At 44.2% G+C, this 27,977-nt stretch overlaps 1 protein-coding gene across 2 annotated transcripts; it reads left to right on the forward strand.

Moving 5' to 3' along the window:
- Positions 1-26,981, forward strand: UBE2Q2 (ubiquitin conjugating enzyme E2 Q2). 2 transcript variants are annotated; one of them, XM_070953561.1, is made up of 13 exons: positions 1-218; positions 11,039-11,140; positions 13,341-13,445; positions 14,558-14,614; positions 15,508-15,645; positions 16,466-16,550; positions 19,587-19,647; positions 20,863-20,953; positions 21,109-21,167; positions 22,125-22,173; positions 22,631-22,726; positions 23,950-24,025; positions 25,320-26,981. In XM_070953561.1, the coding sequence occupies exons 1-13, from the start codon at positions 39-41 to the stop codon at positions 25,349-25,351; spliced, it is 1,131 nt and encodes a 376-aa protein (XP_070809662.1). In that variant the 5' UTR covers positions 1-38; the 3' UTR covers positions 25,352-26,981. The 2 variants fall into 2 exon arrangements, with proteins under 2 accessions (XP_070809662.1, XP_070809663.1); XM_070953562.1 differs by having other exon boundaries at positions 23,950-24,016.
- The last annotated feature ends 996 nt before the right edge of the window (positions 26,982-27,977 follow it).

Below are 27,977 nucleotides of genomic sequence, written 5' to 3' on the forward strand. Positions count from 1 at the left end.
GCGGCGAGGCCTGGAGCGGCGGCGGCGATGCGGCCAGGATGGCCGTCTCGGGGCTGAAGGCCGAGCTGCGCCTCCTGGAGTCCATCTTCGGCCGCGACCACGAGCGCTTCCGCATCGCCTCCTGGAAGCCCGACGAGCTGCATTGCCTCTTCGTGCCCCCCGACGGCCCCGGCCAGGCCCCGCCGCCCCCGCCGCTCGCCATCCACTGCAACATCACGGTGCGCTGGGGGGGGGGGAGGAGGAGGGGGTCGCGATCGGGTCTCCCCCCCTCCCTTCCCTCCCTCTCTCGACCCCCCCCGCAGCTTCATTCAACCCCCCCACCCCGAGGAATGGGGGGCTGCCCCCAATCCCCCCCAGCCCCGCTCCTAACCCCCCCCCCGCAGGCTGCCGGTGGGGAGGGGGCTGGGGGTCGCAGGGGAGGCGTTGGGGCCGAGGGAGGCTCGCTCTCTCTCCTCCTCCTCCTCCCCCCCCCCTTTAAAGAGCCGGGGTTCCCCCAGGGAGGACCACCCCCTCTTCCTCAAAGCTGGAGGGTCTCATCTGGGGAAGGGGGGGAGGCGGGCAGAAAGCCGGGCTCGACGGGGGGAGGGGGTCGGCCTCGTTTGTTTGGGGGGGGGATTTGTGGGGGTTGAAAGAGGCGCTACAACCCGCTTCTGAACTCTGCGTAGGCTCAGAGGCTGGAGCCATTCGCGGGCCCGGCTGGCACGGAAGCTTAGAAGGAAGGGGGGGGGCTGGCGGGGTGAATGAGTGGGGAGGGGGATCGACGTCCCTTCCAAGCCGTTTGAGGGGGTGGGTGGGTGGGTGGGGGAGGAGGGATAGAGGACTACATGTCCCATCTTCCAGAGCCACCGCCGTGGGAGAAACTCTGGCTGATTGGTGGTGGGGGGGGGCGGCAGCCGCCACTTCCCATTCAGATTTCTCTTGTCTGTTTTTGTCTTTCTCTCTCTCCGGAAATCGGGGTTTCGAACTCCCAAAAGTTTTGCAAAAGCTGATTCGGAAAGGAAAATGTGTGGTCGTACGTCCGTCCGCCCCCACCCCTCCGCCGCCCCCCCCTCCCCAATCTTTTAAACAAACATTGTAGCTTTGGTCTCGGTTTTGCAACAAACAGGAAGGCCAAACATTGGAATCGCGCCGCTCCTTCCTTCCGCTCCAGACTTCTGACTTGGGGCTTCAGTGTTGTAAAAGGGGAGGGGTGGGGGGGTTGGAGGGACAAAGGTCTTCCCCTCTTTCCCCCCCCCCCCTCGCCCCTTTGTCCCCCCCCCCCGCCGGGTTAAGGAAGCTGTTTCTAAAGGTAGAATTCAAAAATCTGGTTAGTATTGCAAGTCACTGGGGAAAAGAGAAGGTTTCCTTTACTAATGCAGGTTGTCCTGGACTTACGACCGGAATCCAGCCCCAAAATGTCTTGTTGCTAAGGGGAGACCTTTTTGGGCCCAGTTGAGTTTTAAGACCTTCCTTGCCACGGTTGTTAAGTGAATTGTTGCAGGAGTTGAGCTAGGAACCCGGTTGTTAAGTGAATCTGGCTTTCCCTGTTGACGTAGCTGATCAGAAAGGTCGCAAAAGAGGACCGTGTGAAAACCCCCTCCCCCAATAACACTGCAACTGTCGTAAATGGGAGTCCATTGCCGAGTGTCTGAATTTTGATCCCGGGACCGTGGGGAATGCCGCGACCGACGGTCGTAAGTGTGAGAAACGGTCGCAACAAGTCACATTTTTTTTCAGCACCAGGGAGAGACTTCGAACGGTCGCTAAACGGGCTGTCGTATGTTCAAGGACTACCGTTCATTTCGGAGCCGGCCCTGGTGAGCTGGAAAGAGGGTGGATTTGCTATAGCGAGAGAAACGGAGCAAAAAATATCCCCCTCTTGATCTTTAAGCTTGGCGTTATTAAGGAGGATGTGCCAAGGAAGTGAAGTAGGTAGGCTGAGCCCGACCTACTCCTTTGAAAAAATAAGATTTTTTGCCAGGGGGAAAAAAAAAAGATTGTGTAATCTTTTGAGATCTCTCAAACATCGCCTTTGCTGGTTCCAAGCTTCCCCCCCCCCCCTCACCACCCCCCGCTTCAGATGAGCTTCCGATGTATCTAGGATGGCATTCTGGGGGGTAGAATTGGGGCACGAAGGAAAGATCCCTCCTTCGAATCATTCGGATTGAATGCAAACGCCCAGTAAAAAGCGCAGATCCTTGGCCCTCGGAATAACGTCAAGCCTGGAACTAACACCGGAAATCTGGCTTTTCTCGGCGAGACGCCCCCCCCCCCTCTTCGTGTCTTGACCCACTTTTGATTTTGATCGAGGGTTGAAACGGTAGGAAATCCTGACGTTGACATTAGCTTGTCCGGGCAGAACAGGGGTGAGTAACCGATTGCAAGCCGGCGCGGCTTCAGAGGGCCCTGCTTTGGCATGGGCATTTGGATGGGCTAAATTGGAATCCTGTAAGAACTCGTCCCAGTTTTGCCCTGACAGGCAAGACCCTGTTTCTGGCAAGGATCCTGTTTGGCAGGCAGAAAAAAAACCCCTTGTTAGTTCGCAGTCATTCTCTGGCTGGCTCCGATTTTCCCTCTTGCCGTATGGGATCAGGAATCGTGATTCGAAAATCCCTAGGATCATTGGCTTAAAAGCAGTGATATAGATATATATATATATATATATGTCTTTTTCTTTTTCGTAGGCTTTTATGTGCATATTCTTTCTAGCCAGGTTTTATATAATATATATATAATATATATAATATATGTATAAGGGACACATGGAGGGAATTTTTAAAGGTAGTACGGTGGTCCTTGACATTTCTGTGGCTAAGCGGGACACTTGTTCGTGGAGTCGAGTCCTGTCTTACGACCGTTTTTGCCACGGCGGTTGAGCGAATCGTTGCAGTTGTTACGGCCATTGGGCCTCCCCCATTGACTTTGCTGGACGGAAGCTGGCTGGGAAGGGACGATCACGTGTTTTTGGGACAATATAACCATCGTAAATATTAACAGATTAACAGAGTTGGAAGGGACCTTGTAGGTCATCTAGTCCAACCCCCTGCCCAAGCAGACCCTACACCCTTTCTGACAGACGGCAGTCCAGTCTCTCCTTGAAAGCTTCCAGTGGTGAAGCTCCCACAAATTCCGAAGGCAACTTCTGTTCCATCGGTTGATTGTTCTCACTGTCAGAAAATTTTCATTACGTGACCTTGGGACAATGCAACCGTCATAAATGTGAGAACTGGTCACGAGCCCCTATTTTTTCAGCGCAGTTATAACTTTGAACAGCTGCTAAAAGAATGGCTGTAAGTCGTGTATTCATCGTGGTTGGGGAGAGAATTCAATTACGGTTATTGATTATGGTGGAGGGTGCTATGCATATATTTAATTTGGGGAGGTACAGAAAAGCATTTGGTCCTGGAAGACAGAATCTTGTAAGGAATAGAATAGAATAACAGAGTTGGAAGGGACCTTGGAGGTCTTCTAGTCCAACCCCCTGCCTAGGCAGGAAACCCTACACCTCTTCAACAGCGGGAGGGGGCAACCCAGTTTGAGGGTGGGGGGAGAATTTGGCTGGAGCACAGCATGGTGGCCAGTGGATAACCAGGGGACTGCCTGTAGCTCAAAAATCCTCTTGTTTGCCTTTGGCTCTTTTACAATTGGCCAACATGGTTTTTCTGCCTTTTTAAACCAGCTAGAAAATATGAGCGTAATCCAGAGATCTTCAAACTTGGCAGCTTTAAGACTTGTGGACTTCAACTCCCAGAATTCTCCAGCCAGTATAGCATTACCGGATTTCCAGCTCTTGTGTTTAAATATTTTTGGGGAGGGCTTATTTTCGGGGGAAGGTTTATTTTAGCGCATGCTCTCAAAAAGCCCGTTTGGGCTTATTATCAGGGGATATCTTAGTTTTGGGGAAATAGGGTAGTTTTTTTCCCTGGCTGTTTTATGGAAGCAAATTTGTCGTGTTCTTTTTCTTTTTCCAATTTCCCTGCTAATCCAGAGCTTCTGGAATTCCCTAGAGCAGGGGTCTCCAACCTTGGCAACATTAAGACTGGTGGACTTCAATTCCCAGAATTCTGGGAGTTGAAGTCCACAAGTCTTAAAGCTGCCAAGTTTGAAGACCTCTGGCGTAATCCCTAAAAGCAAAGTTTAAAATACTCCTCTGGTCACTCTTGACTTTTCTTGGCAATAATACGGAAGAGGTTTTGACGTTGAAGCTTATTTTATTCCCCCCCACCCCCAGCTTTTCCCAGTCTAAACTCCTGTTCTGGCACACTCAACCAAACACCAACTGGATCCGGCCTTCTCGAGCTGGGTGATATTCCCCCAAACCCCCTTTTTGCAAAGAATTAAACGGGAGATCGGCTTCTGCCTACCTAGGCCCAGCTTTTCGCCATCAAAATATTTTCCTTTTCCTGAACTGCCTCGAAATTGTTGCGGAGGGTCCTGAGAGGGAAGCCCAGAGGCTGGAAAACCCCTGGCAGGAATTCCAGCTGGCGGGGATCAGTTTTGGGATCTCCTGTTCTAGATAGAGACAGGAGGCCAAGATCGAGCGATGGCAGAGAATCGCCGGAAGTTGTGGATAGGAGATCCCTTGGTTTGGAGGTTGCGTTGGGCTGAATCTCGAAATATAAACAGGAGGGAAGAGTCTATTGGCAGGAAGTGCAAGAGAGACTGGGAGGGAAGAGTCCCGAAAATCTCAAGGAATGATTTCAGAGATTCCCCCCCCCGGGGGGATCCACCACAGGGGGGTTGGACAAGATTGAATAAATAATCAAGATCATCCTAGATTTGAGCAGAGATCAGGATTAGTGCCCGGACACAAATATCCACCTCTCCTGTTCATTAAATCTCATTTAGTGGCTGAGAGGTAACCGGTCGTTGCTTTTGTCTCCTACATTGTCCCGGCATCGAAATACAGGCGTTCCTCCACTTACGACCACAAAGGAGCCAACATTTATGTTGCTAAGTGAGAAATTTGTTAAGTCGGTTTTCTCCCCACGTTTTACGACCTTTCTTGCCACAGTGGCTAAGTGAATCACTGCAGTTGTTAAATTAGTCACCCGGTTGTTAAGTGAATCTGGCTTCCTCACGGACTTTGCCTGTCAGAAGGTCGCAAAAGGGGATCATGTGATCACGGGATCTAAAAGGTGATCATGTGATCACGGGACACTGCAACCGTCATAAATGTGAATTAGTTGTCAAGCTAAATTAGCAATGGTCATGTAAGGGTGTAAAACGGTCATAAGTCACTTTTTCCAGTGCTGTTGCAATTTTGAACGGACACTAAATGAACTGTTGTAAGCCGAGGACTGCCTGAAGTCTTGAATCTCTTAGCATGCAAGCAAAGAGTTTTGGGATTGGAGAAGAAGACATTGCTAAGGATGGGAGTATAACTCACTGTGTTTTTCTGACCTGCTAATAAATACAAATTTTATCTATTCTTCAAAGCACCTGAAGGCAGGACAAGAAGCAACAGGTGGAAACTAATCAAGGGGAGAAGCAATTTAGAACTAAGGAGAAATTTCCTGACATTGAGAACAATTAATCAGTGGAACAATTTGCCTCCAGAAGTTGTGAATGCTCCAACACTGGAAGTTTTTAAAAAGAGATTGGATAACCATTGGTCTGAAGTGGTGTAGAGTTTCCTGCCTGGGCAGGGGGTTGGACTAGAAGACCTCCAAGGTCCCTTCCAACTCTGTTATTCTATTTCTATCTTTCTTTGGGGAGGGGAAGGAGGAACAAGGGCCTGCCCAGTAGACACCATTTTTCGGTTTTCCATCTCCACATTGTCTGCTTGGGAGACACCTTTTCCAGCTCAAGACCTTTGCCATCATCTGGTTAGTTGTGATCCATCAGATAAAGAGATGCTGATATTTAGGCCAATCTCGGTCTTTTCCTCTGCTGTTCCCCTCCCTTTTAAATCATCCTTAAATTCTGGCCTGATCCATCAGATCATGTAGCAGCTGCAGAGGGAGGGACGTCCTGGAGAAAAAAGAGGCAGCTGCTTTCAAGAGTTGCAAATGGATGCAGGCTCCAAAACTTTTCCTCGAATTATTTTCAAAACATTACACAGCTCTGTGGCCAACTTCCAGAGCTATTGGATCCTGGAGATCTGCAAAGTAGAATTTGGGATCGGCCTCCAGCATGGTGGAATTCCGCCCCCTCTTGCCAAACTGTTGTGCAGATTAGATTGACTTTCTCTGCTGTAGCCATAATGGTAACGGTTCCCCTCGCACATATGTGCTAGTCGTTCCGGACTCTAGGGGGTGGTGCTCATCTCCGTTTCAAAGCCGAAGAGCCAGCGCTGTCCGAAGACGTCTCCATGGTCATGTGGCTGGCATGACTCAACGCCAAAGGCACACGGAACTCTGTTACCTTCCCACCAAAGGTGGTCCCTATTTTTTCTACTTGCATTTTTTAATGTGCTTTCGAACTGCTAGGTTGGCAGAAGCTGGAACAAGTGACGGGAGCTCACTCCGTTACATGGCACTAGGGATTCGAACCGCTGAACTGCCGACCTTTCGATCGACAAGCTCAGCATCCCGTAGTTGGCTTATAAAGGGTAGTTTGCTGCCTAGGCCAGAGTTGACCGAGTTTGCATAGCAAGCCCAACGTTAAACCCTGGTTTATTGGCTGCCTTGACTTGAGATCATGCCATGGGGCTGGGGGAAGAGATCCTTCCCCTCCTTAATCAATGAGCTTGGATCCCTTTGGTGAACAGTAACCGTCCGCCGGTATTTAGGCGCTGCCATGTCATGTGCTTGTCAAGCCTGTTTTGGGGACAGGAAGGCTGTCCGGTCGATGTCAGTTTCGGTAGAAGGGTGAAGACGTTCCTTCTCTTTTGTGGCATCCTCTCCCAGAGAAAGGAAAAATGCCAATTGTTCCTTAGCCCTGAGTTTGTTGTACAGCTTTTCTTTCGTCCGGTGCCTTCTGGGTATTTAGAAGGACACTTCCTATCTTCCCCTAGTTAGCACCCTAGAAGGACACAGCTGTTGTCAGACAATGCGCGTTGCTGGGGTTGTGAACCGTCCTTGAATGGCGGGCTTCTGTGTCCTTGCTAGACACTGGGTCACAAAAACAGGAATTTCAATCAAATGCCGTGGCCGGCACACTGCCTGCTGGAATTCCTGTGTGGAGGAAACGGTAGTCTTTGTGCCAGGAAAGAGAAATAGATATTCTTTTTGGGCAGGGCAGTATTTTCTCAGTCTTAGCAACTTCAAGATGTTGTTAATTGCGAAGTCGCGTCCGACCCATCGCGACCCCATGGACAACGTTCCTCTAGGCCTTCCTGTCCTCTACCATCCTCTGGAGTCCATTTAAGCTCATGCCAACTGCTTCGGTGACTCTATCCAGCCATCTCGTTCTCTGACGTCCCCTTCTTCTTTTGCCCTCAATCGTTCCCAGCATTAGGCTCTTCTCCAGGGAGTCCTTCCTTCTCATTAGGCGGCCAAAGGATTTGAGTTTCCTCTTCAGGATCTGGCCTTCTAAAGAGCAGTCAGGGTTGACTGACTGGTTGGATCGCCTTGCAGTCCAAGGGACTCGCTGGAGTCTTCTCCAGTACCAGAGTTCAAAGGCCTCCATTCTTTGGCGCTTAGCCTTCCTTTGTTGCTATTGTTAGTTGCAAAGTCATGTCTGACCCAACGCGACCCCATGGACAACGTTCCTCCAGGCCTTCCTGTCCTCTACCATCCTCTGGAGTCCATTTAAGCTCATGCCAACTGCTTCGGTGACTCTATCCAGCCATCTCGTTCTCTGACGTCCCCTTCTTCTTTTGCCCTCAATCGTTCCCAGCATTAGGCTCTTCTCCAGGGAGTCCTTCCTTCTCATTGGGTGGCCAAAGTATTTGAGTTTCATCTTCAGGATCTGGCCTTCTAAAGAGCAGTCAGGGTTGACTGACTGGTTGGATCGCCTTGCAGTCCAAGGGACTCGCTGGAGTCTTCTCCAGTACCAGAGTTCAAAGGCCTCCATTCTTTGGCGCTTAGCCTTCCTTTGTTGCTATTGTTAGTTGCAAAGTCATGTCTGACCCAACGCGACCCCATGGACAACGTTCCTCCAGGCCTTCCTGTCCTCTACCATCCTCTGGAGTCCATTTAAGCTCACACCTACTACTTCAGGGACTCCATCCAGCCACCTCGTTCTCTGCCGTCCCCTTCTTCTTTTGCCCTCCATCGTTCCCAGCATTAGGCTCTTCTCCAGGGAGTCCTTCCTTCTCATTAGATGGCCAAAGTATTTGAGTTTCATCTTCAGGATCTGATGGACTTCAACTTCAAGATAGGTGGACTTTTAACTCCCAGAATTCCTCAGCCAGCCGGCAATGCAACCACCACAAAATTCCCTTCACAGCTGCAGATTCTCTTAGCAAGCGTGGTTGGGTTGGGGGAGTCATATAATCAAGCAAGACTCATTCCAATTCTGGTTGTTTTAAGTCAAGGGCTACCTGCAGAATCTGAACCCAACTCCAAAGCAAAGCCAACGTAAATTGTTGGCCGGATGATGTCAACTCCCGCTTTCCGCACATAGAGGTGCTGTGTTTGCACACACACCACAAATACAATGTGCTTCAAAAGGGAATTGTTTGTTCCACCCCAGGACAGTATTGTATTCAGGCAAAAAATCCTTACGCAGTTGAGCTGCGAAGCCGTCAACACCCTGGATTTTTTTTAAAAAAAAACAGCCAGGCCAATTTGTCCCTGCCCCCGTGACTGGACGGAAGCATCCTTTCGCGTCACAGGGCTGCGCTTCATATCTTTCGGGATGTGGGCGAGGGGTGGCACCCAGCTGACCTTGGCTCGCCTTAGAGGCTAAGCCTGGTTGTTATTTGGGGGAGGGGAGACCCTCTAAAGCAGGGGTCTCCAACCTTGGCAACTTTTAAGACTTGTGGACTTCAACTCCCAGAATTAGCCAATAGACTCTTTCCTCCTGTGTATATTTCGAGATTCAGCCCAACGCAACCTCCAAACCAAGGGATCTATTCACAACTTCCGGCGATTCTCTGCCATCGCTCGATCTTGGCCTCCTGCCTCTCTCTAGAACAGGAGATCCCAAAACCGATTCCCGCCAGCTGGAATTCCTGCCAGGGGCTTCCCAGCCTCTGGGCTTCCCTCTCAGGACCCTCTGCAATGATTTCGAGGCAGTTCAGGAAAAGGAAAGTATTTTGATGGCGAAAAGCTGGGCCTAGGTAGGCAGAAGCTGATCTCCCGTTTAATTCTTTGCAAAAAGGGGGCTTGGGGGAATATCACCCAGCCCGAGAAGACCGGATCTGGTTGGTGTTTGGTTGAGTGTGCCAGAACAGGAGTTTAGACTGGGAAAAGCTGGAGGGGGAAATAAAATAAGCAGCAACATCATAACCTCTTCCGTATTATTGCCAAGAAAAGTCAAGAGTGACCAGAGGAGTATTTTAAACTTTGCTTTTAGGGATTACGCCAGAGGTCTTCAAACTTGGCAGGTTTAAGACTTGTGGACTTCAACTCCCAGAATTCTGGGAGCTTTCGTCAAACGGCCAAATTGATTAATGGCATGTAAAGGCAGAGATCTCTGTAAATGGTAGTTTAATACTCTGACGATGTCAGCAGATGACTGACGAAAGATTAGTAGAATAATTTTTTTTAATTATTTTAAAATTTTAAGTTCCAGAGCTCACAGAATGTCTGCTTCTTTTTATATATAGATAGATATATTATATATATATATATATTATTCCCCTCTTATTTCTATCTCTATTTTAACTTTTTTTTCCATGTTACCGTAATATTCAAAGACGTTTCTTTTCTATCTTCCATCTTTCACCTCTTCTGTTATTCGTATTTCCCTTATTTAGCTCTTCGCATCTATTTGTATTAAAGATTCATCCTTCATTCTTTCATTGTTCCGTGTCCCAATGTTACACTTCTGGTACCAATCGCAATCATTTAAGCATATAACGTAAATCTATTCATGTTCTTTCCAATCGCCCAATCCGCCTGATTCTACTGTTAATAATAATAACAATAAGAGGGAGATTTAGAAAGGGAAGGGCGGTAGCATTAGGTATGTTTGAACAATATGAAACAGTGAAAATGAAATGTAATAACTATGAGTAATAATACATCTATTTGTATTAAAATGTATGATACCCAGGTATCACACTATTCACGCATTGATATGTACAAATAATATAAAATAAAAAACTTGGAAGGAAAAAAAGAAGATTTTGCCCGTCTGTGAATGGCGATAAACAGAAACTGCTTCATGCTAGCCAGACAGGAACTGTTGCTTCCTATTTTGGGGCCAAAAACCTCTCTTTCGTTTTGTTTGTTGGCTGTCTGGGTGAAGGCGGTTTTGGTTGCATCGGGTGTCAAACAAGCAGACTCAATCATGAGATCGATCGTTGGGGTTTATTTTGGGGCGGGGCATCTTCATTTCTAGAATTCCTGGAGGGATGCTACAGTAGTGGCCAAAATTGTGGAAACCTTTTGGGAAAAGTGTAGAGTCAGTACCATAAAATTATATATCAATGGAAAGATCATTGAATCAAGAATGTAATGCAATCACTTTTATGAAGGATTTGCTATTAGAATAGCAGTTACAGTACAAAGAAGGAAAGTGAAACAGGTAGAAAAACCGAGATATACACAAATTATCACCCTAGAAAAAACGAGATATACAAATATAATCACCACATCAGTTAATACTGAGTTCGGTAACCTTTAGCATGAATGACGGCCTTACAACGTCTTCCCATGGAGTGAACCGAGTCTTTTAGTTCTGTAGCTGTTATAAATGTGAAACTAAGATTGATTGAATGATGGCTTCTATTAACTGGGTTTTATTGCTGGGTCGCTTCTGACTAACGAATTTCTTTAGTCGACTCCATAGATTTTCAATTGGGTGAAGGTCTGGGCTATTCCCAGGCCATTCCAGCAGTGGAATAGGATTCTCTTGAAACTCCCCCCCCCAAAAAAAAGTGGTGTTATTAGCCATCGAGCCTCAAAAATACACTTTTCCCAAAAGGTTTCCACAATGTTGACCATTACTGTAAGGCACTTAGGGTTTTACTGTGCTAAACCATTTGTTCTCCCTAAAAATGCAGGAGTCCTACCCATCGTCCTCGCCAATATGGTTTGTGGAATCAGATGACCCCAACTTGACTTCAGTGCTGGAACGACTAGAGGATATTAAAAGCAATACTTTGGTAAGGAGTCCATTCTTCAGCTTTCTTTACTCCGGAGGGGGCCTCGGGTTCATATCTCAGAAGGACTCGGTTTTGAATGGAGTTCATCTCGGAGAGCTCACACCCAGCGATCCAGTGAAGAAGCCCTTCGCAAAATAACAATTATCTCATCTGGTCGACAATGTGTTTTAATTACTAACACCCAAGCTGAATAACATTCACAAATCCTTCAGCAGCTGCAAACCAGGAAATGAATAAACTCTGCTCGAGGTGGGGAAACCTGGCTGCAGTGTGCCACAGAGGGGGGGAAAAAAACATTTTTGCAAACAACTTAAGAGAGGGTTATTATTTTGATTTACATCCCAACGTTCTGCATATACCAGAGAAAGCAGGGAGGAAAAAACCCTCTCTTTGCAAACATGGTTTCCAGCACCTTGAAGGCCCAGGAGGTATAAATAAATAAATAAATAAAAATAACAGCTTCCTTCTCTTATCACTGTCTTGCAGCGGGCTGGATCCTGGCTTCGAATGCCGGCTTCTGTTTTCCCTTTAGTCATGCTGCAGAACTCTGAGGAGGCTTTTTCTTTTTTTTTATTGGCAGATTTAATTGTCTCCCTGCTGGCACTTAGAATCCATTTTTAATGTTTGTATATGCAGCAATTGGATTTTTGAATTGCTTTCCCTAAGCCACCTGCCAAAAGGTTTTATTTTCAGAGGCTGGAGAATCATTGACTAATTCCAAGGACTCGCTGCCTATAGAGAATTAACAGCAGTACAGCCAGTTCTCGACTTACGACCGGCGAATTTTTGTGGCTAAGCAAAATGGTTATTCAGTGAGTCACAGCCCGCTGAGCGAATCACTGCAGTTGCTAAGTGAATCGCCAATCGTTAAGTAAACCCAGCTTCCCCCGTTGACTTTGCTGGCTGTGAAGGTCACAAATAGCAATCTTGTAAGCCCAGAACTTTTGAGCTGTCATAAATACATGCCCTGCACCCAGATTTTGATCAAGTGTCCGTGAAAATCACGTGATGGTCATAAGTGTAAGGATCCGTCATAAGACTCTTTTTTTCATTGCCGTTGTAGCTTTGAACAGTCACTAAACAAAAGGTTATAAGTCAAGAACCACCTGTAGACATCAGAAAGAAGACTTCTAGATAATTCTAGATTTGATGAATTGATTTTAACCACAGGAAGAGGTGGATCAGGGCTTTTTCTGTCCATTTGGCTAGGATAATTGGAACAAAATGTTTCCGAAGGGAATTTAGGTAGAACTAAAGATCTAACACCAGTAAGAAAAGTACTTGATGATTCCTTGATCCCTGGATTTGTTAGTAGAGACAGCTCTGCTTTTGATCGTAACTCAAGGAAAACCAGCTTTCTTTTGAGGGCATGAGCTGAAGAGGCCGCCAATCACGGTGGAATGGGACAACTCGCTGCGGCCAACTCCCTCCCTTTAGAATAAAATAGAATTCTTTATTGGCCAAGTGTGATTGGACACACAAGGAATTTGTCTCCGGTGCATAAGCTCTCAGTGTACATAAAAGCTGTAAGAGATAAATCATGATCATAGTCAGCATAAAAATACATTCATCGTGAATCATAAGATGCAACACATAGTGATAGTCGTAGGATACCAAATAAGCAATCGACATAAATCGTACTAGGAAACTAAATAAAAACAATATAAATCGAAAGATACAAGCAACATGGTTATAGTCATAAGTGGGAAGAGCTAGATACTAGTAAGGAAGAGAAGAATAATAGTAATACAGTCTTGGTAAATTATTTGACAGTGTTGAAGGAATTATTTGTTTAGCAGAGTGATGGCGTTCGGGAAAAAACTGTCCTTGTGTCTAGTTGTTCTGGTGTGCAGTGCTCTATAGCGTCGTTTTGAGGGTAGGAGTTGAAACAGTTGATGTCCAGGATGCGAGGGGTCTGTAAATATTTTCACAGCCCCCTTTTTGACTAGTGGAGTATACAGGTCCTCCATGGGAGGCAGGTTGGTAGCCATTGTTTTTTCTAATTCTAATTGTCTAATTATTTTACAACCTTTCTTTAATGATTCTGTTCCACCATTTCTTTGATATTAGTGTAATTCTTGTCCTGCAGTGAGTTGGCCATGCCAAGTTGGCCGTAGGAAGTTGGCTATGGTGAATTGTGAATTGTCATAGACCCAACTACGGATGCCCCTTTAAATCTCTTTTTTTTTTTCCCCTGCAGCTTCTCCAGCAGCTGAAGCGGTTGATATGTGACCTCTGCCGCCTGTACAACCTTCCCCAGCATCCGGATGTCGAAATGTTAGATCAGCCTTTGCCGTCTGGCCAGGTAAAGGCCCTGATGAAATGGCTTTAGGGCAGAGGACCGAAACACCTGCCAAGCAAGGGAGATGACTGCTGAGTTTCAGGGCAGGGTGTGAGAGGTGACTCAGAAACTTGTCATTGCTGGCCAGAGCCAGTGGCTGGTTGTGATGCTCGGTGGTGGCTCTCCGTGAAGGATGGGAGTTTGCTGTGTTGAGTTCTGCTAGCAAAAGGCCCCACCTAGAAACTCTGAGCTTCCTTGCTCAAGTCATCTTCATGCAGAGGATGGTTTGGGTTGACTTTCTCTTCCTGCCTTCTCCAAGCTTCTTTGCGAGCACAGATAGTCCTCAACATATGACCCAGGTTAGGGTAGCGTAGGGTAGGGTAAGGTAGGGTAGGGTAGGGTAGGAAAGGAAAGGAAAGGAAAGGAAAGGAAAGGAAAGGAAAGGAAAGGAAAGGAAAGGAAAGGAAAGAAGAAGGAAAGGAAAGGATGGAAGTAGAATAGAATAGAATAGAATAGAATAGAATAGAATAGAATAGAATAGAATAGAATAGAATAGAATAGAATAGAATAGAATAGAATAGAATAGAATAGAATAGAATAGAATAGAATAGAATTCTTTATTGGCCAAGTGTGATTGGACACACAAGGAAATTGTCTTTGGTGCAGACGCTCTCAGTGTACATAAAAAGACAAGATACATTCATCAAGAATCATAAGGTACAACACTTAATGATAGTCTTAGGGTACAAATAAGCAATTGAATCATACTAGGAAACAATTAGTATAAATCGTAAGGATACAACAACAAGTTACAGTCATACAGTTGTAAGTGGGAGGAGATGGGCAATAGGAACGATGAGAAGATTAATAGTAATGCAGACTTAGTGAATAGTTTAACTTTTAACTACCGATTAAAAAATGCGAGAACCGGTAGTAAAAAAAATGCTAAAAAAGTAAAAAAAAAAAAAAAAAGTTCTGACAATTTCACCCCTGGACCTGGTCTCTGTCCCACAGCCATTAGTGGAACTCTGCCCTGTAGCTGCTCTGCCCATCTGCTGCCTGGTCTTTTTTGGGGGGGAGGAAAGAAAGAAAGAAAACACTTATTTAATTGATGAGAAACTTTTGTTATGTTCTAGAATGGAACGACCGAAGAGGTGACATCAGAAGAGGAAGAGGAGGAAGATATGGGTGAAGTAGGTCTCTTCGCTCGCTTGCAAGCCTGCGCTACTCTTCGTTTTTGCTTCTGGATCCTTTATCTGTCCAGAAAACGAAGGTGGGAGGGTCTAAGGAAGTCATTGAAGGGCCACTAACTGTGCTCCCACTTGGTGCTGTCCAGATGTTCTGGATACTAGCCAGCAATGGGAGTCTCTCACATCTGGAAGGCATCAAATTGTCTTCTGTATCGTCTGGTTCCACCTCTTAGAAAGCCCCCTTTGTTTGAACCAGTCGGATCTTCTTCCAGACCTGGCCTGGTCTGGATCAGTCCAGAATAACAGAGTTGGAAGGGACCTTGGAGGTCTTCTAGTCCAACCCCCTGTCCAGACAGGAAACCCTACACCACTTCAGACAAATGGCTGTCCAATCTCTTCTTAAAAACCTCCAGTGATGAAGCTCCCACAACTTCTGGAGGCAAGTTGTTCCACTGATGAATTGTTCTCACTGTCAGGAAATTTCTCCTTAGTTCTAGGTTGCTTCTCTCCTTGATTAGTTTCCACCCATTGCTTCTTGTCCTATTCTCAGGTGCTTTGGAGAATAGTTTGACTCCCTCTTCTTTGGGGCAGCCCCTCAAATATTGGAACACTACTATTGTGTCACCCCTAGTCCTTCTTTTCGTTTCATCACCTACCCATTCCAGATCTTCTGTAATCTTCATGCTCCCTTCCACTGCTCCAGTTGTGGCATTGGAAGCCTTGCCTGTCCCTCTCCTAAAACCTGAGCACCCGTGTCTTCGTGTGTCTCCTCCTCGAAGCCAAGAAATTATGCGTGATCCACGCAAACTGCCGAACGGCTGGCGTGATCCCGAGTGATCGGTTGCTTCTGCTTTCCCCACCCACCCACCCCCCATTCTGCAATCTTGTCTTCGTAGGACATCGATCTGGATCATTATGACATGAAGGAGGAAGGACCGGCCGAAGGGAAGAAAACAGAGGATGACGGCATCGAGAAGGAGAATCTGGCCATTTTGGAAAAAATCCGGAAGAATCAAAGGGAGGATCACCTAAACGTAAGTGCTTGGTAGCTTGAGAGGAAAAGGATGAATTAGAAAGTTTACTGCATTTCACGTATGAAAGAATTGAAAAGTGGACAGAGGGCATTAGAGATACAAGAGGCCTTAAATTCATGTTATTTTAGAGACTTTTGAAGGATCACCTTGAACTGGTCTGTATTTACAGAAAGTCCTTGACTTAACGACTACAATTGCGGTCTTCCGGAACTTCCATCGTTAAGGAATGTGGTCATTAATTGAGTTGCGCCCGATTTTTTTCTCCCCAAGGTCATTCAACGAATCATCATGGTTGTTTAAATGCATCCTGCATTGATTTTGGTAGTTGGGATGCCTCTTGGGAAGGTCCTACATCAAGGCTCACCCAACTTGGCAACTTTTGCAATTTGTGGAGTTCGATTCCCAGAATTCCTCAGCCAACCTCGGATGGCTGAGGAATTCTGGGAGTTGAAGTCCACAAGTCTTAAAGTCGCCATGTTTGGTGAGCCTTGTTTTAGATGGCGATCACGTGACCTGGGGCACTAAAATCCATGTTGGTTGCCAATCATCTGAGTTTTGATTATATGACCATGGGAACGTTGTGGCAGTTGTAAGGGCGAGGACTGTCTTAAATCCCTTTATTCAATGCTGTCGTAACTCGAATGGTTATTAAATAATGGTTGTAAGTCAGGGACCATCAGCATATGCCAGGAGAATTCTGGGAATTGAAGTCCACAAGTCTTAAAGCTGCCAAGTTTGAAGACCTCTGGTATATGGTATTTTTATTTTACATTTTATTTGAGTAGATTATATCTTTTTTTTCCTCTTTTTCCGTCTGCAGGGTGCGGTTTCTGGGTCTGTCCAAGCATCGGATCGACTAATGAAAGAGCTCAGGGATATATACAGGTCGCAAAGTTTTAAGACAGGTAAGTGATTTATTTTTGTAATGGAGCAAATAATGTGGTATTTTACAGCAGAGGCATAATTTCTTTCGGTAAGCCTGCCTCAAACTATGATCCCTATCCTGCTTAAATAAGTTAAAAGGCTGAAAAACAGCTTCTATCCCAGGGCAATAACCATATTGAATTCTACGGTATAGTGCAATATTGGGTTTTCAATTTCAATTATATAGAATGTAAAGGATGTATGTTTGTGTTTTTATTTTTATAGTTGTAATGTACTCTGAAGACGACATTTAATTTTGTTGTACCATGTGCAATGACAATAAAGTGAAGTGAACTAAACTAAACTAAACTTAAACTAAACTAAACTAAACTAAACTAAAACTAAACTAAACTAAACTAAACTAAACTAAACTAAACTAAACTAAACTAAACTAAAACCCACAGGAAGCTTTTAAAAGAACAGGCATAGATTTGCACCGTCAATCAGTAAAAATATGGAATTATATGCGTTATTTTTGTGTGTAAGAGATAACGATGTGATATTTAGACGATGCTGGTGTTTTGTTTTGTTTTTTAATTTTTATTTATCCAGCTGTGTTATCGGGACATTATTTCCATGTGAATATTCTCTCTTGGGTGCCCTTTGTTCAAAAGATGCTTTTAAAAAAAAAAAAACTCACTTTTTCCTTTTCTTCAATTGGAATGAAAACATTTATCTTTTTTTAACACCTTCTCAAAATACCACAGGTGACATGACAAACAGACGTCAGGAGTCCTGATTCTTTGCCTCCTTCTCAGAAAGTGCTAATGAGGGCAGGTTGCAAAAGCCCTTTTGCAACCATGGCTCCATACCTGGGCCTCAAATTAAACCCAGTAGCACTTCCTTGGCTACCGTGAGAGACAATACTTTTTTTAGCTGAAAATTATGGGTTGGGGTTTTTTTTCCCCCGGAACATGATTTTCTTGCAAAAAAGACCGAAAGTAAAAAATAATAATAATAATTCGTTCTCCCCCTCCCTGCAATTATCTATTTTCCACTGATTGCTTCATCTGCTTCACTAAGCGGAAGGTTTCCTGTTGTGTCTTCTCTGTTCTGCATGAAAAAACACCCTTGCATTGGTCTCCTCTCGTATGTAGTTTATACAGGTAGTCCTCCACTTATAACTGTTTGTTTAGTGGCTGTTCGAAGCTACAATGGCACTGATAAAAGTGACTTATTTATTTATTTATTTATTTATCGGTTCGATTTATATGCCGCCCTTCTCCGGAGACTCAGGGCGGCTTACAATGCGTTAAGCAATAGCCTTCATACTTTTGTATATACCTGCTTAGCAGGGCTTTCGCCCCTCCCCTCCCCAAGTGGTGTTCTTTTTTATACAAAGTCAGTTTATTGCCACCACAATCCGGGTCCTCATTTTACCTACCTCGGAAGGTTGGAAGGCTGAGTCAACCTTGAGCCTGGTGACATTTGAACTCGCAGTAATTGCAGGCAGCTGGCAGCTAAGTGCTACTTTAACAGCACTTTAGTCCGCTGCACCACCAAGGCTCTTATAAACTTGACAGTTTTTCACACTTGAAACCATTTAAGTGTGAAAATCATTGCAACATTCCCTTGGGGTCATGTCAAAATTCACACGCTTGGCAACTGGCTTGTACTTATGACTGTTGCAGTACTCATTCAACAAACGTCTCACTTAGCGACAGAAATTCAGGGCCGAATTGCGGTTGTAAGTCGAGAACTGCCTGTAGTTGCCTTTCCTAACTGTAGATATGGAGCGAGCGAGGATGCTTGCTGTAAACAGCAGAAAGATAAAGGTAAAGATTCCCCTCGCACATATGTGCTAGTCGTTCCTGACTCTAGGGGGCGGTGCTCATCTCCGTTTCAAAGCCAAAGAGCCAGCGTTGTCCGAAGACGTCTCCGTGGTCATGTGGCCGGCATGACTCAACGCCAAAGGCGCACGGAACGCTGTTCCCTTCCCACCAAAGGTGGTCCCTATTTTTCTACTTGCATTTTTTTACGTGCATTCGAACTGCTAGGTTGGGACAAGTCACGGGAGCTCACCCATTACGTGGCACTAGGGATTCGAACCTCTGAACTGCCAACCTTTCAATCGACAAGCTCAACGTCTTAGCCACCGCATCCCTAAACAGCAGGAAAGCACTGGGTAAATTCAATTTTGGTGCCCACAACAAACTGTAAGGTTCAGAATGCTGCAGAGTGTTGTTGTTTGGTTGTTTAAAATTTTGTGTACGTCTTTTGCCCTAATTAAATAGTTCCATCCTGAACTCCTATATTTTTTTTTTAAAAAAAGAAAACAACCGACCAAATTGTCATGTTTATAGATGTTATTGGAAAGCTTTTTATGTGCTGGCATGAGATGGAACAGTCTGTCCTCCTGGCAGCTCTTGGCTGACCTTGGCTGATCTTGAAGGAGCTAAGCAGGGTTGGCCTGCTTAATATCTGGTTGGGAAATATCCAGTGACGAAAGCCACCATCATGGAGCAGATGACAATGGAGATTGTCAGTCCTCCAGATCATGGTTTGTCCCAAAGCGGCTTTTACAAAAAAGCTGCTTTTTTAAATCCTTGAAGGCATTTCGCTTCTCATCCAAGAAGCTTCCTCAGTTCTGAAGCAGTGGAAAAAGCTGAAGAACTAAAGAAGCTTCTTGGATGAGAAGCGAAACTTCTTCAAGGAAAAAAGAAAGAAAGAAAGAAAATCCAATTGCCTTTAGCAAAAGCACCTTTTGAATATGGAGCAGATGCTTAGCATAGAAGTGGCAGGACCACCGCGTGCCCCCCCTCCCCCCGGGGTCTGTCTGTGTCTTTTTATGTTTTTATACTCATGCAAGTATCTTTTATTCAGAGAACCTGTCCTTGGATTAAAAAGTAGGGGGAATTCACGGAGATATTGAAACGTCCATGATTTGGGGGGGGGGAACCTTCCTTGTGCCAAATTGGCTTGTTTTGAAACTTTGTGAAGTTCCAAGTCCCATCCCAAACCCCGATTACCTAATCAAGCTCTTCTTTTTTTTTCATTTCTTTCCCCACCACCTGCAGGGATTTATTCAGTGGAACTCGTGAATGACAGCCTGTATGAATGGCACGTGAAACTTCTAAAGTAAGTAAAGTAAGAAACTGTAAAAAAAAGATGTGGAGACTCTAGAAAGAGTGCAGAGAAGAGCAACCAAGATGATTAAGGGACTGGAGGCTAAAACATATGAAGAACGGTTGCTGGAATTTCAGTATGTCTAGTTTGATGAAAAGAAGGACTAGGGGGTGACATGATAGCAGTCTTCCAATATTTAAGGGCTGCCACAAAGAAGAGGGAGTCAAGCTATTCTCCAAAGCCCCTGAGGGTAGGACAAGAAGCAACGGGTGGAAACTAATCAAGGAGAGAAGCAACTTAGAACTAAGGAGAAATTTCCTGACAGTTAAACAATTAATCGGTGGAACAACTTGCCACCAGAAGTTGTGAATGCTCCAACACTGGAAGTTTTTAAGAAGATGTTGGATAACCATTTGTCTGAAATGCTATAGGGTTTCCTACCTAAGCAGGGGGGTGAACTAGAAGACCTCCAAGGTCCCTTCTGCTATTCTAAGTCCGCTTGGTTTCCCCGCTTGCCCCATTCTGTGATGAGAGCAAGGGCTGACACTCTGCAAGAACTCAAATCTGAGACTTACACACAGACACAAACATCTGAGAAAGTCTACTATCCTGTCTTCACTTTACTTTGTCACTCAAATAACAACTTATCTTTACTGGAGAGTTAATCCTCTCCAGAGGCGTTGAGGTTACAGGTACCCCTTGAGTTACAGCCATAATGGAGCCAGTCCATCGCGTTTGCCAAATGAGTCATTCGTGGGACTGACCCAATTTTATGACCCTGTTTTACAAGTGTTGTTAAGTGAACTAATGGTTTGCTATGGACTGATTGTGCCTAAAAAAATGCTAGTTTGGGGCCAAACTTGTAAATTGTGGTCATGTCATCGAGGGATGCAGCAAATGACCATTAATGTTTCTGAGTGTCTAAAAATGCGGCCATATGACTGTGGGGGACAGCTGTCAGAATTTCAAAACTGGGTAGTAAGTACTTCCCAGGGAAGTCTGTCGTAACTTCGGTTGCTAAGCAACCGGTTGTAAGACAAGGAGTATCTATGCAGTTCCCAGTTGCTTATCCTTTGCACGGCATCCAGCATTCATTTGAGCCCTTAAATTATAGGTGAGTCACTCCCCGGGGAAATCGGTTCTGCTTTGAAGAGAGCCTGGGAGATAGGAAGGCATTGCAATTCAATTATTACAACTCTTCTTCCTTTTTCTTGTGGCCATGATTAGGGTCGATCCTGACAGTCCGTTACACAGCGATCTCCAAGTCTTAAAAGAGAAAGAAGGCGTGGAATATATTTTACTCAGCTTCTCTTTTAAGGTAGGAAGGAAAGAAGCAATTCACCAGTGGGAGGCTGTTTCTTTTAACGAGCATATTATTTAATGAAATTTCGGCCTCTTCCGAGCTCACCGCTCTGGTAGAGAACAGACTTTTCCAAGATCTAAGACTAATGAATCTCTCTCTATTTGTTTCAGGATAATTTTCCGTTTGACCCTCCGTTTGTACGAGTGGTCTCTCCAGTACTCAGTGGAGGGTAGGTCCAATTATTATTTTTTTAATCGGTCATTATTGAGGAATTACAAATCTGACATTCCTCTTACTTTCTGGACAATGATTGACGCAGCTTTTTCTATATTTCTTTGGAAGCCTTATAGTAAGAGAATAGTAAAAGAAATGCAGGTAGTTCTCTAATCTAAGGCTGAGTATTAAGAACTCTTTTTCTCCAATCACTCCTGAATTGGGCTGTCAGCAATAAATCTATTTTCTTTTGAGTAGAAAATATTTGCCTGTGAGATATTAAGGGGGGATTCCTGTTCTAACTGGGGAGATACGAGCAAGAATTAAAAGGCGTAGAATTTTAATATTTATCAAGATTTCCTAAGCCACTCCGGGAGTGGTAAAGTGCACTGTGAAAAATGCCCCAAATGAAATTGAGATTATTGTCACAAAAGGGATCTCGAAATAGTTGCATAGCTACCTTCTGTAACTGTCTTTCTGCTAAATTATTCTCATGGCAGAGCCGATAGTCAAACTATTTGCCAACTCCAAAGCTGATTTTACAGCTTTGATGGTCTCCGTTTCCCAACTGACACCTGTGGAATAGACATGGTGCAAACAAATAGACCAAAAAAAGGGATTTTTCAAATTAACTTTAGAGTCTTGGGCTCCTATCTCGGTAAGTTTAACTAAGGAAGTCTAAGTTTAAACATGATTTTAGTTACCCCGTTTTGGAGAAGACTAGGAGTCTCGTACAAAATCTCACTTCCCACTCCATCTACACGTTGGGTTTTTTTTTAATCCATTTTAATATCCATTTTAATATTTTTAGCTTTAAATGTCTGCTGTTTTAATGCTATGATGGTTTTATTCTGTTAGTTATGGTATTGTAAGCTGCCTCGAGTCCCTCGCTAGAGAGCGGGGCAGCCTACAAATTTAATGCTAAATAAATAAATATTAGAAATGTTCTCAGTGTGTCTTTTACGTATCTCAGGTACGTTCTGGGCGGAGGGGCTCTGTGCATGGAACTTCTAACTAAACAGGTAAATACAGATCTGGAGGGTGGATGCCCATGGTGGAATTACCGCCTGATTTTTATGTACTGGTAGTCCTTGAGTTACGATCACAAGGAATTGTTCAATGAGTCACCCCTGATTTTACCATCTTTTCTTTTTGGCCACGGTTGTTAAACGAATCCCTGAAGTTGTTAAGTTACTTTTGTGAATTAAATGAATCTGGTTTTCCCCCATTCGTTTTGCTGGTTGGGAAGATCGTCAGTGGCAAATTTTGATCCTGTGCCCGCGGGGATACTGTGACAGTCCTAAGGGCAAGAATTGGTTGCGAGTCCCTTTTTTCCAGGGTCATTGACACTGTATGGTTGCTAAACAAGTTGTAATTCGAGGACCACCTGTCCATGACTCTGTCAGGGATATCCCTGATTCTGGAGGACTTCCCTTCACCTTCTTCCTCTCTCCCACGGCCCCTCCCCCATGTTTCTAGGGTTGGAGCAGCGCCTATTCCACAGAATCGGTCATCATGCAGATTAATGCCACGTTGGTCAAAGGAAAGGCCAGAGTTCAGTTTGGGGCGAATAAGGTAAGCGACACCATTGTGTGTTCCCAATTGTTTAAGACTTCCATTTGTCTCTTCTGCTGCAAAGCAACGGGCTTAAACTTCATTGTCAAAGCAGGACATGATCACTTCATGTCCAGGTTTTAAAGCAAATCCATGGAACTGAAATACGATTCGAAGTTCTCCCATATTGCACACCGGTGTTTCCCAATCTCGGCCCCGTGAAGAGGTGTGGGATTTCAACTCCCAGAATTCCCCAGCCAGCCATGCATGGCCAGGAGCGTGTCTGGAAGCTATGTAAATTTTCTAAATAAAGTAAATAAAAGTTCTCCTGGATAAATGAAACAGGGGTGCCCTTCGAACATCCCGCTAGCTTCTCAGCAGTTAGAATAAGAATAATAACAGAGTTGGACGGGACCTTGGAGGTCTTCTAGTCCAACCCCCTGCTCAGGCAGGAATCCCTACACCACTTCAGACAAATGGTTATCCAACATCTTCTTAAAAACGTCCAGTGTTGGAGCGTTCACAACTTCTGGAGGCAAGTTGTTCCACTGATTAATTGTTCTCACTGTCAGGAAGTTTCTCCTTAGTTCTAGGTTGTTTCTCTCCTTGATTAGTTTCCCACCCACTGCTTCTTGTCCTACCCTCAATGGAGCCAGTCAATGTGGGGTGTAAATCATGGTTTACATCTTAAGATGTGTTGAACTCAGGCATCTGCGGTTTATTGCAAAACCCCGGTGTCAGGGTTCCAAGTAACACCCCCAACAAAAGAAGACTCCGAGGCTTGAAGTTCCTCAAAGTTCCATTTTATTAGAGATGTCATATTGGCACATCTGGGATAACCCGAAGCTTCCAGGTTTTCCCCACCCTGCCCAGCACCTACATGTCCATCACATGGCCCAATCAATGCACCGTCCCAACTGGAGGTGCCTCCCAGTCACACCCCTCCAGGTGCAGGGCAAAATGTCCTTGACTCTCTGAGAAAGGAATGTTATTTTGACTACATATTACCCATGCTCCATACAATCCCCCCTCCCAGTTTCCCACAGTAGTAAATGTGGCAGGCCTGAAGGCCCAGTGCAAAAGATGGCTTCCAGGCCTGACACCCGGTTAGGTTTTGTCTTAGCATGGCATGAAGGTTTCTGTATAAGTCTCTGAGCTGTCCACCATCTCAACCTCTTCTTTATCCGAGCTGATTTTGTCTTCTTAGAAGGAAAACATTAAAAAACCCATTCTCTCTCTTCCAGAGCCAATACAATCTAGCAAGAGCACAGCAGTCTCATAAATCTCTAGTACAGTTACATGAGAAAAATGGTATGTATGGTATGTATGTGAAATCCATAGTTTTGTAAGTATAACATCAGAAGAGAGCAACTGGAAAGGGGATTTTAAGCCACTGTACCCCCTTGTATCTCTCGTACATTTCTGTCTCTGCCAACTGGCCCTCATTATGCGTCTGTTGAATTCAGTACAGGTAGTCCTTGACTTGTGACCACAATTGAAACCAAAATGTTGCTAAGTGGGACATTTGTTAAGTGAGTCTTGCTCACATTTGAAGACTTTTCTTGCCACCATTGTTAAATGAATCAGTGCAGTTGTTAAGTTAGCCACATGGTCATTCAGTGAATCTGGCTTCCCCATTGACTTTGCTTGTCAGAAGCATAAATGTGAGTCAGTTGTTAAGCATCCGAATATAAATCGTGCAATCCTGTGGATTCTGCATCGGTCACAAGTGTGAACAATGGTTATAAGTTAAATGTTTTCATTGCCCTTGTAACTTCGAACGGTCACTAAGTGAACTGTCCTAAGTCGAGGACTACCTGTAATTGGGCCCTGGAACAATAATTCAAACCCATTGAGCTGGAAATAAAAAATGTATTTGGTTTGGTTCTGATACGTTGACGAGAAGGAGAGAAATTTTAATGCTTGGCCTCCTTGGTGCTTCTATCACCCTTCAACCTTAGAAGATAGAAGACAGAATAACAGAGTTGGAAGGGACCTTGGAGGTCTTCTAGTCCAACCCCCTCCTTAGGCAGGAAACCCTACACCACTTCAGACAAATGGTTATCCAACCTCTTCTTAAAAACTTCCAGTGTTGGAGCATCCACAACTTCTGGAGGCCAGTTGTTCCACTGATTAATTGTTCTCACTGTCAGGAAATTTCTCCTTAGTTCTAAGTTGCTTCTCTCCTTGATGAGTTTCCACCCATTGCTTCTTGTCTTACCCTCAGTTGCTTTGGAGAATAGTTTGACTCCCTCTTCTTTGTGGCAGCTGAGAAGCCTCTGTCTAAAGGAGGAAGAGTAGAGCAATATGTTTCTCTTTCAATGATGATGAAGATGACTCTTCAGGTGGCTGCATCGTGATCCCAGGAAGCCTTGTGTTGCACTTAGAGACTACAGAAAAGTCTATGTTTTATCCCCCATGCTGCACAACCTACAAGCCATAAACAAACATGGATCCTTCAGAATCCCAGAAATGTGGTAGACGAGTGTCCTTCAGTGGCATGCATTCTAGACTTCAGGGATACTATATAAAATTATTGTGAAGCATAAAAGCGTCTTGTTCACCATTGTTCCTGCATATTTGACAATGTGTAATTATTTTCTTCTTCTTCCAGGCTGGTTCACACCTCCAAAAGAAGATGGATAATATTGAGGGCCACACTTAACATTTGGACCAATATCAGTAAAATATTTTATTTCCATGCAGACTCAAGCTATAAATGCCCCATAACAGCTCATAAATGAATCAGTGGATATCCAGTATAAAATTACAGCCATACTGTTCTGCTCATCGGACACATATTTTGGACAGAACAATTTAAGACTTTCCTATATTTTCCCAACGGATTGAACACACCTGCGTTTTAGTACTGAATCCCTCAAACTGGGTTCTTGGTTAACTGAAATTTTCCTATTGACTTTTCTATGCACTTCAGGGGTGGTTGATATTGTTTTTTTTTCTCCAGAATGGACTGCAGAGGATTGCAATATATTTTATTTAAAGCCAACCAAGAAGAATAAAATTAGTTTGATAATGTGTGTCGTAGAGTTTTCAGATCTTGTAAAATCAATCTCTCTCTCTCTCTTTTTTTCCAGGCTTAAAATTTGAGAACGTTTGTAGACTTTCTTAATTCGAAAGGCGATAATAGGAGAAAGCTTGCAATGTGAAAGAATTAAAATGTTTTATTTCACGGCTGTCTTGAGGTTAGAACTCCTTAGTTTAAGCAAAGCCAGGCTGTGCCAATAGAACTTTGCAACGGGTCGTATCTACTAGGGTTGCTGAGCTGTTCTGATAATTTGTGAGACTCTAGCATCTTCTTCTCAAGAGGGAGCCCTAGGTGTAAAGCTTGAAAATTTATTTAAAATGCTAGAAAGCCTCTTTACAAGGTCAACTCCATTAACGGGTTGTTGCAATCATTTGTAGATAATGAACTTAAAAAGCAATGGGCAAAAATCAAGACACTCATTTTTTTTTAAGAAGACCAATTTTTTAAAAAAACTAAAGCCACAGAATTCCCAGGAAGATCTTGATTCAGATCGGTGGTTTCTTCTAAATGTCACCATCATTGTGACCATGGATTTTGTTCAGAAAATAACAGGGACATGCTCTTCCTTATTTTAGAAAACCAATTTGCATCAGAAACTGCTGTGAGCCAATAACTGCTTTATCATTGCCTTACTTTAAAAAAAAAAATCAGGTGTTTTTAATTTTTAGAGCTGAATTTGGGATCGTTTTCTTTTGTTCATTGGAATCGTATTAAAGGAATTGGCATTTTTCTTTCCAAGATCAGAAATGCACAGGTTCTCCTGCTTCCCTCCAAAGTTACATCTGTACTTTCTTTGATACCCAAAATATGATCATAGATGCTGGACTTCAGCTTGAAAGACAAGATTTGAAGACTTCTATGTGGTGGAACTTAATTTCTTATGATCTTTTGAAGACATTCTCCAGATCATTTCCACGATTTTGGCTTACTCGGTTGTACATATTGTTTCTATCGAATTGTCTTAGCCGCCTTAAATCAGAGGACAAATTCTATGAGTTTCCTGTAGCTCATTTGAAACCCTGAGGCTAATATTTTGGATACCTTATCAAATTGTTTAATATTTCTAATGGACTAGCACAATGACAGGTGCACACCCTCGGCTTCTCTATTTTATTTTATTGGGAGTTTCGTTGTTGTTTTTTTTAAAAAAAATATTCAGAAGTACTTAGCAGCGTACAATAATCTGTAAACTTGCATCAAGTTTATGAATAAAATGAACCATTTTAAGAATCCTGTTACTACTTAATGTTTCTGGAAGACCCGTTTTGGGGGGATTCGAGTGTGATCATAAATTCCTATAACTATCAATGCAGTGTTAAAAAGCTGGACTGATTTTGGACTTTTAGTAATGTTAAAAAAAAAACATTAAAAAGTTGTGGTACACAACATTAGCAATTGGAAGCTCTTCAGCTATTTACAGGTGCACCTCGGCTTGTGACCAGAATTTATGTTGCTTAGTGAGGTGGTTGTTAAGTAAGCCACACCCAATTTTACAACTTTTGCCACCATTGTTAAGCAAATCGCTCCCGTTATTAAGTGAATTGTGTGGCTGTTAAATGAATCCGGCTTCCCTCATTGGCTCTGTTTGTCGGAAGCCCCCTAAGAAGGTTGTAAATTGTGATCACAATAATTCTGGGATGCTACAACCGTCGTAAATACAAGCCAGTTGCTAAGTGTCCTAATTTTGAACATGTGACCCTGGGAATGCTGTTGAATGATTGAGGGCCGGTTAATTCACTTTTTTCAGTGCCGTTGTAACTGCAATGGTCACTAAAGAAATGGTTGTGGTTTGCTTGTTGTAGTCCTGTTGTATTTTGTTTATTACTTAACTAGTTTGGAATCACCTCAATTTTCTTCCCGACTGACAAAGAGGCTGGCTCTTTTCTGGTTTCTTCACATCCTGTATTTTTATAGTTTTTCCATCCCACTTCTACCTTTTATCCCCCTAAACCAGGGGTGAAATCCAGCAGGTTCTAACAAGTTCTGGAGAACCGATAGCAAAAATTTTGAGCAGTTCAGAGAACCGGCAAATGCCACCTCTGGCTGGCCCCATAGTGGGGTGGGAATGGGGATTTTGCAATATCCTTCCCCCTGGAGTGAGGAGGGAATGGGGATTTTGCAGTATCCTTTCCCTGCCACGCCCACCAAGCCACGACCACAGAACCGGTAGTAAAAAAAAATTAGATTTCACCACTGCCCTAAACTAAGATGTTCCCAAAAGGTAGC

This window comes from Pituophis catenifer, unplaced genomic scaffold (genome assembly GCF_029215685.1).
Source record: "Pituophis catenifer annectens isolate HBS135680 unplaced genomic scaffold, rPitCat1.0.hap2 SCAF_14, whole genome shotgun sequence".
Classification (NCBI taxonomy): Eukaryota; Metazoa; Chordata; class Lepidosauria; order Squamata; family Colubridae; genus Pituophis; species Pituophis catenifer.

Bases quoted from the DNA above. Each gene is read 5' to 3' on its own strand.
- UBE2Q2 (XM_070953561.1), top strand. From the start codon at position 39: ATGGCCGTCTCGGGGCTGAAGGCCGAGCTGCGCCTCCTGGAGTCCATC. The intron at 14,615-15,507 runs GTAGGTCTCTTC...TTGTCTTCGTAG, and splicing joins AGGAGGAAGATATGGGTGAA to GACATCGATCTGGATCATTA. The intron at 22,174-22,630 runs GTAAATACAGAT...CCATGTTTCTAG, and splicing joins TGGAACTTCTAACTAAACAG to GGTTGGAGCAGCGCCTATTC.